Source organism: Branchiostoma belcheri, unplaced genomic scaffold, assembly GCF_001625305.1.
Source record: "Branchiostoma belcheri isolate BF01 breed outbred unplaced genomic scaffold, Haploidv18h27 scaffold17, whole genome shotgun sequence".
In the NCBI taxonomy this organism is placed as follows: Eukaryota; Metazoa; Chordata; class Leptocardii; order Amphioxiformes; family Branchiostomatidae; genus Branchiostoma; species Branchiostoma belcheri.
The window spans coordinates 1,134,596-1,143,127 of NW_017803157.1; the positions used below are offsets into that span (position 1 = coordinate 1,134,596).

At 39.0% G+C, this 8,532-nt stretch overlaps 1 protein-coding gene across 1 annotated transcript in view; it reads left to right on the forward strand.

Moving 5' to 3' along the window:
- The window catches only part of LOC109466805 (AN1-type zinc finger protein 4-like), an 8,479-nt gene extending 2,882 nt beyond the window's left edge, over positions 1 to 5,597 (forward strand). Inside the window, exons 2-10 of the mRNA XM_019764644.1 lie at positions 582 to 657; positions 1,086 to 1,153; positions 1,475 to 1,664; positions 1,873 to 2,014; positions 2,267 to 3,161; positions 3,691 to 3,803; positions 4,232 to 4,289; positions 4,639 to 4,759; positions 5,181 to 5,597. Coding sequence (XP_019620203.1) covers positions 582 to 657; positions 1,086 to 1,153; positions 1,475 to 1,664; positions 1,873 to 2,014; positions 2,267 to 3,161; positions 3,691 to 3,803; positions 4,232 to 4,289; positions 4,639 to 4,759; positions 5,181 to 5,316 — 1,799 coding nt within the window. The 3' untranslated portion in view covers positions 5,317 to 5,597. The remainder of the gene's footprint in view (positions 1 to 581; positions 658 to 1,085; positions 1,154 to 1,474; positions 1,665 to 1,872; positions 2,015 to 2,266; positions 3,162 to 3,690; positions 3,804 to 4,231; positions 4,290 to 4,638; positions 4,760 to 5,180) is intronic.
- Positions 5,598 to 8,532: the final 2,935 nt, after the last annotated feature.

The following is an 8,532-nucleotide window of genomic DNA, read 5'->3' on the forward strand; positions in this document are numbered from 1 at the left end:
CAACCTGAGATTGTACAAACATATATAAAATTGTCACCATAATTAGTTGAAACTAACAAGAGTAATTAGTGCACAACTTTGGAAACATTCAGTGTCATGATACTGCAGTGGTCCCCATGAAAGTTGTTGGCTGATAACTTACAAGTACAACGGAGGTGTATGTCACAAGTATGGTTGAAACAATGAAAGCTTTGCCTTTGGTTTGCATGAACACCTTTTTTGGGCCTAGAAAAATTAATGTTGTGTTTCTGGTTTGGGTTCTGAAAAAACGAGGGTCAGTAGGTAGGGATTGTTGACTCTCCCAATTACCTGTCCACCTGCTTGTGGACAAATATTTCACCTGATTTACTGAAGAAAAATTGCTTCTGAAATTGCCTTAAATGACATGTCAGAAATAAAGAGGGTTTGAAATTCAGATGTCAAATCAAAAATTTTATAACACTAGTGGTCAATTAATTAAAAAAAAGGCTAGGGTTGATGTTTTGTTTTGTTTACATGATTGCCATACATGAAGCCAAGTGACTGTTGTATGAATCTACATGCTAAGGAGAAAGCAATAACAGACTGTCTTGTGTCTGCAGGAATCCCCATCTCCCAGCAGCACCTCATCTGGCGCTCCGTGGAGCTAGAAGACGACTACTGTCTCCATGACTACAGGTAAACAAAATTAATTTGCCGCCTTTATAAATCCTCAGTACATATGGTGGCATTGGGCCTGCCACGAGGAATAGGTAGGACACTGATATAGATTTTTAATGACTAAACTAAACTTGTTTATTCCCGCTATTGAATTTGTCTGGTCATATGTGAAGTCTGGTAGACTCTGGTATGAACGTACTGACGAGTGGTACGTCACAATGTTTAAACATGTTGTTTACTGTGAACATTGATCTAAAGTATCAAACTTCGCTGTGGTACCTAACAACACAGATGAGCTGTCATGCTAATAATACATGATGTTATCATTGCGAGAAAATTTGAAAATAGCATATACATGTACTATGTGGCATAGTTTAATTTTGGAAGGTAGGTTCAGGTAAATGTTTTCTTGGTGACAATGACTGAGAGTATGTTTGTTGTTCCAGTATTACTGATGGCAGCACTCTCAAGCTGGTTCTAGCCATGAGAGGAGGGCCTATCAACACAAGGAGAGGTCAGTCACATGTCAAATTCTACCTGTTTTGTGACAGTTGGAGCTCATGCAAGTGATTAAGTCATTCAAGTAGAGGAAATTAACATAGGTTACCCAACAAGACGTACACATGTACCAAATAATCTGATAATAATTCTTTGTCCTTTTCTTGGATCCCTTATTAGTACTTCACACATATATATAGCAGTTTTGAAAAAAAAAGCATATGTTTTTCATAAGATTCATATATTTTTGCGTCAAGCTTCATGCGTTTCTCATCAAATTCATACAAGCGCTAAGCCACCCCTGCACATGACTAACAATAACTTGTTGTTCTGACAGTTCCCATGGAAGACCCAGCTATTCGGGAGATGGCTGAGTACATGGAGGCCAACAAGGAGGAAATCCTGGACAAGCTGCCCAACAACAAGCAGGTCACCCTGCTGGTGTTCCGCGAGGGAGACCAGCTCAACTTTTTCCGAGTGGTGGACAGAGGAGACGGCACGCTCACACCTCTCTCTGAATCATTAAGGTCAGTGTTAATACCTACACTACTGTAAATGCATTTATGTTCGCGAGGACTAAATTTCGCGTCTGCATTTTGCAGAGACAGTTTCAATATTACAGCAGAAGAATTAAGCAAACTCCAATTTTGCAGACTGAAAAAATAGTCTAGGGGTTCAATGGTGTTAGCATAACAGTTTTGATGCGTCATAAAGTTGATACTCTCCCTTGCACAGTGGTGCATCTGTGTACAACCTGTATGATGAGGAAGAGGAGGAGGAGCAGCCATCCCAGGAACAGATCAGAGACAATAACGTCACTGCCACGAAGATGAGAGCACTCAGGACCAAGATGGAGAGTCTCAGTCTCAGCAAAAAGGCAGGCACACTTTTTCTTTTCTATCACAGTCTTCTTTTATTGTGGAAATGTACGAGAATATTAGACTACATAATTCAATGATACTCCAGTTGTATGAAACATGTTATGCTCTCATATACCAGTGTTATTACTAATCCCCCAAGATGAGATACATTTATGTTATTTTTAACCCTCTAATTTTTAGTTTTATGTTAACAATATTCCTTGTGTGTTTTCTAAGACTTTTTTGCGCATTGTCTTTAATTACCACAGCAACCAAAGTTCAAGCCGAGACCGCCATCAAGTGGTCGTCCAAGTAGCAAAACTTCCTCTCGACGAAAGAAACTTCATCTCCGTACCTCACAAAACTCAGGGCAAGCTCTCAACAGGAACATGCCCCTTCCTCCTGTAGGAGGGTCCTCTGTCTCACAAAGTGATGCTGAGGATGCCAAATCTGATCCTCAAAAGGATGCAGAAAGGACCCAGAAGCCAACTCAATACCCTTCTCCTAGAACTAGATTAGAGCACCTCCCTAGTGCCAAATTGAAAAAGCCATCAGCAAAGTTAAAGTCTGACCAGGCTGCTGAGCCCAGGTCAGGCTCAGCGTCAGCAGAAGGTGTGAAGGAGGACCAATCTGCTGTCAGGGCCAGAGTGACAGATTATGGTGCTCCCTCCAGACTGGCTGAGGACTCGTCTTCCAGTAGGGACACAGACTCTTCCAGTGAGGAAGAAAGGCACCAGCAAGACTCGCGTGCTGCTTGTGCCACCACTGTAACTTCTCCTAGAAAACGGCAAGAACTGCAAAGAATCTTGGAGCAAAAGGCTGAAACATCCTCCCAAGGAACGGATTTACCCAGAGACCTTACAGACGGCAAAGTGCAAAAGAAGGAGGGTTTGCAAGGGATCGAAAAAGAGAAGAAGGAAGTGATTCAGTCGCTGAAGAAAGATTTTGTTGGACTTGAACACCGTAAAGCAGGGACCAGTGCAGGGTTTCCATCCACGGTGGACTCCCCCTTCAGGCGTTGGGAACATGGATATGTGTCAGCAGAGGCCAGGACTGTAGACCTTGTAAATAAAGTTCCTGTGTCACTGGAGAAGCTTGGCGGTAGAAAGGAGGTGCAGCACTTGGGTAGCTTGGTCAGGAGTGCTACCAAGGAGAGTTTACGAGGTAGGTGTCAATTTTAATGGGTTTTGATTTCACGACAAATATGGCATTTAAAGACGACTTGCAAAGTGCACCTTCTATGTCATATTTTTTTTAGTCATATCTTTTCTGTTGGCAAAAATAACATTCACCTTCTATGCTGTAGTTTAGTGTGGTCAAATCTTTACTGTTGGCAAAATTAACATTCAACCTGGAAGTATCCCTTCCAGTGAAAAATCACACTGAAATCTAAAAACAATGCTAGGTCATTTGATCTAGTTGTACAAGTTGTAGAGTTACATCTTATAAGCTATAAGCATTACAAAAGGCACTTTCCTTACATAAGAAGCTATTTATTTCTTGATTGGTTGATTCTTTGATGATTGATCGAATCATCATTTTTAGCTGTAAATCATGCCAAATGAAGGGAGTAGTTGTTTAAAGTTATTAAACAGATATTAAATATAATGTAGTGTGCTAAAGAGCAGGTGAAAGGAAACAGATGCAAGGAAAAGTTGGTGAACCAACATCTCTGTGGGTTGTGTTTGTGTAGGCTTGAGTGGGAAACACAGAATGCCACCAGAAGGTCTTGGCTACTCTAGTAATGCTGCTGGCCTACGGAAACATGACCGAAGAATCGGCACTCCAGACAGGAGTAGACTCATAGTAAGTCTTCTTTACGAGCCATTTTCTAGGTAATTATGTTTACCAAAGGAAAACATACTGTTTTTGCTCAGTTTCTTCCTCTTCTTTTTCTTCTACAAACAAATAAGGTCAATGACCTAAATCAGACATTTGTTACCATGGTAACTAGTGTTGGGTTACTGTTACATGTTGCAATTTTATAGCAGGAGGGATTTAGACTCCTGTCACCAGAAAATGATATATATGGATGTTGTTTGAGTAAGAGTTAACAGAGCAGACCATATGCAAAGGTAACCATTATGCATTTGCTTTGCAAATGTTACTTTCTAGTAATGATTGGAATTATTGGTCTCACTCTGATACATTAGCAAAAACTAAGTAAGTAATGATAATGTTAACTTCAATTTTATTTTAAAAGTGCAAGCACTAAACCTACTTTTGTTGTGTAGTCTGCCCACAGTATTCGTGATTTGTCCGGGAGGATATCAGCTTCGGGGAGAGGGACAGGTATTACAACTTTATTTATTTAAGTCACCCATCCACTATGAAGTCAGCAGAGAGCTGCTAAAATGTTGGTAGAGATAAACACTTGTGTAATAGTATGAGTGACATATTGATTTTGAACATGTTTACTACATGTACTATATTGTATTATCAACTTGATGAAACAGTTAGGGTTTTGTAGATGTGTTTTTCTCATATGCACATTTGAAATGTTTTTTGAAAATTAACTGGTGTTAAAATTAACTGGTGTTGCAGAGAAAACGTTTATGGCATTGAAGCAGTGCAAAGCTTATTATTAGTTGCTTAATTTATTGCATGTGTTTTGCTAAGATTGTTTCTAATTTCCCTGCAGTATCCCCCATCCACCGACTGCCCCCTGTCAAGCCCCCTCAGCTGCATACCAAGAAGAAGTCTGGTAAGAGGTGCTTCCTGTGTGGCAAGAAGACAGGACTTGCTACAAGCTATCAATGCAGGTTGGTATCCCATAGACTGCTCTCGTGTGTAGCATGTTAAAAGTGTAAAGAAGAATGTATTGCCACCATAGACAGCTTAAGGTTATTTTTTGGTGAAACTCAAGGGTAGAGGCATTTTTTTTACAGTATTACAATTGCTCTGGAAATATTTGAAAATTGCACCACATAATTAATTTTGTTGCACCTCAATAACTGCATAGGCATGTAGATGTCATCAAAAGAAAGGACATGTATGATTTTGTAATCTACAAGCAGATCCAGTGGGCGTAATGAAGATACTATCAAGTTGACCAGCCCGTATCCAGTTGGCTTCCATAGTATCTGATTGGATCATCCGGATGTCCTATGGAAGCCCATTCCAAAAGAAGATAAAAAGTTGTATGTAACTTGTTCTTATGGTTAATGTTTTCTTTCCCTCCAGATGTGGCAACAACTTCTGTGCTACACACCGCTATGCTGAGGCCCATGACTGTACCTATGACTACAAAGCTGCTGGTCGCAAATACCTGGAGCAAGCCAACCCTGTAGTTAGTGCTCCCAAGTTGCCAAAAATCTGAGTTCCCAAGCCACAGACTTTTTGTATCTGTTGGGAACCAGGGAGACTTGTGCTTTCAGCAGAGTTGTGTAGAGCAGGAGAAAGGACTGTTGTGTTGATGGCATTGGGATGTGTACATGTAGGTTGTTATGCACAGTGATACCATCTGTAGACACAGCTACATAGATATATCAAAGGGTACAAGTTATAAGAGGAAGGCACTTTGAGTAAGACATGGCAATTTTTGGTATGTTTTGTTTTCTGTATCAAATATGTTCCAGTATGAAGTAAAATTAAGGGAATTTTGTTGGACAAAAATAACATAACATAAAATAACATTTGTTGGACATACTAAGGTAGAACAGAAAGATGGGGATGGGATAGATGTTTGGACAATGTGATCTGAAGGTTTCTGCATCACTGTGCATCAACTGATAAAGATTGTACACATAGCATTGCTACCATACCATCTATTTTTCTCCTATTCCACTGATTCTGCAGTGTGAGTTTGAGTCTTCTTGTATTTTCATGGTACTCTCGAGCATCAACTACTCTGAGTGGGTTGTTCCAAACTTTTTAAAGATTTTATATGAAACTTATCTTTTATGGCATGTGTGAATTGAAAGCAAGTTGATAAATGTTGTTTGCTCTATAAATATTCTGTATGTCTGTTGCTTTCTTACGTTGTTGGTTCCATCATGTGTTGTGAATGTTTAGTGTGTTTTCAAAGAAAGAACTGTACCTCATGTGGTCATATACTTTTTCCTAAGGAAACGAAGTACAACTAATATTTTATAACATGCAGATTGAATCTTGCGGTGTCTTTTGCTGTACAAACGATATTCATATGAGTTCCAGTAATTTTCATTTGTTAGCCTTTTATTTTCTCAAAATATTCTTATTCAACCCCAATTGTTTGAGTTGATGGAACAGTAAACAATTCAAAGCATTTAAGCAGAACAAGTTGTTCCTCTGATATGTAAGGGATGTAAGAAGCCTTTTCTTACAGATAAGCTATATTCTTCTGAAGTCCTAATCTAAGAACAGCTTTGCTGTTAAATGGTTAAAAGCCTGTAATCTAGAAACTGCGTGCAATAGGCTTGCATCGTAAGTGCGAAGTTTGCCAAATTGTTTCAAGAAAAGTCTAGTACCTTTTACCTTAAGTTTGCCCTCCCACAGTATTGTATGCTGAGTACTTCTCTAAGAGTTGCAAATTATCAATGCCTCCTGTTGAACTGTTACACAATAATATAATACTCTGGATAAAAGGCTAGAAATGGGGACATGTTAAAATGTAGATGGTGTGAAGGAGGTGGACACACCCCAGATTTATGTTCGTCTGCAATTGAGGCTGCACACTCTCAAGTCTAGTGACCGTCCCTGCCAGGAAAATACAGAGCCTCGGATAATCCCATGAAAATCCCATAATCCCATTAAAAAAATTCTCTGCCACAAATCCCTATTACAAAAGAATTGGGGTGTGCACCCTTAACCATGCTACTTTTGTATCTATGTTTAAAGTGATTTTTGCCCGATTCTCAACATATTCTCAACATATGCACTCCTAGTCATTTGCTCAAGGTCAGTGTGTCTTTGACCGTAATCAAGTAATAGAGTTTTAGCATTCTATAGCAGCACACTTTTCTATATTGAATGATGACTCCAATGAGTCCAGTACAAAAAAAAAGTTATGCTTTGGATGGATGGATTGCATCTACATGTACTTCACTCTCTGAGTTTGACACTAAATTTAATTTTTTCTTTACTTGTGAGTCCCCATAGCAAATAAATAAATAGCTGTTTGATATTGCACAGTTTCAAAGATGTGATCTACCAGACTGTGCATATTAACTAACCTCAATTATACAGGTCTACACTTAACAGCTGTCCCTAATCATCCATTAAGCCATAGTAGAAGTCATTTATATACTACATGTATGTATATCCAGATCACTGTTGTTGTCTTTGGAATAGTCTTTGGAAGAAATATGTTTTGAGGTTGAACTACCATGATGGTTTGTCACAAGGCAGTTTGTTTCATTCAGTTTGACATTCATTCTCCACTATTTCATCCTATTATGATAAAAAAAACATATCTGTCTTTTCAATTACATTGTCTGCCATGCCATGGGAGTTAAGAAGTACCAGTATAGGGTTTTGTAAAGCCTGGTGTGTGTTTTAGACACGACTTCTTTGGCTGATTTTATGTCCCTCATTTTTGTTGGAGTGCTGTTGTCTATAAAGAGAAATATTATAACATGTTCAAAATCATGCAATGCTTAGATGTGGGAATATGAGCTAATAGTCAGATTTTGAATAGAACGAATGACTCTACAAATGATTTCAATAAAATTGTGATGACATTTTCAATTATTGTAACAGTAATATTTGTCGTTATACTTAGACAAAAAAATGAAAATGTACAGCATAAGCTAGCTGCTCTAGAATACAATACAGGATACTGTAGTTTTACAAAAAAGATCGCGTTTGGAGCACTGAAGTCCTATAGTTTTTTTGACAAGCCTAATAGTATAATTAGTGTAAACAGCAGGAGTTTCAGCAGGAGTTATTTCAAATACGTCGTTATTTTCCAGTCTATATCTAAAAATAACTTTTGCTTGCTTGCTTGGACTTGCAGGCTGCAGCCACTGTAGCCACTGTGTATTGTACTATACAATGGTACACATGAGTGTCACATGAGATCTTAATAGAAATGCCAAATATGAAATGCCAAATATTCGATAAAATCAGCGATGGATGATGTCTGGAAAATTGGAACAGGATCTTAGCCCAGGCCTCGGTCCATATTTTTCCGCGCAAGGTGCACCGTTACCGGAGAAACGGGCCTGCCGATATTTCACGGGTGTTATGTTTTCAACAAGCAATTCAAGCATATATAATTCAAACATATACAATTAATACAGATAATACAGACACACAGAGTATTAATTACCTATCTTTATATGTACATTTTTTTGTTTGATAACGAAATGCACTAATAACATCGGGAACATACGCATACTTCCGTCAAGTGGGTTAGGGGCGTCTGATAATCTGATACTACTCTGTCGTATTTAGGGGCGGGAATACATTTTATCGGGTTAGTCTTGATGTGAGCATGGCTACGTTCAGAACGAATTTCTTTGACAAACGGCCTTCTGCTGAGACAGAGGCAAAGTTACGGGCCAGGATTGCGCAGAGGAGTGTTGCGAGCAGTGGGGGCTGCTTGACATGGACC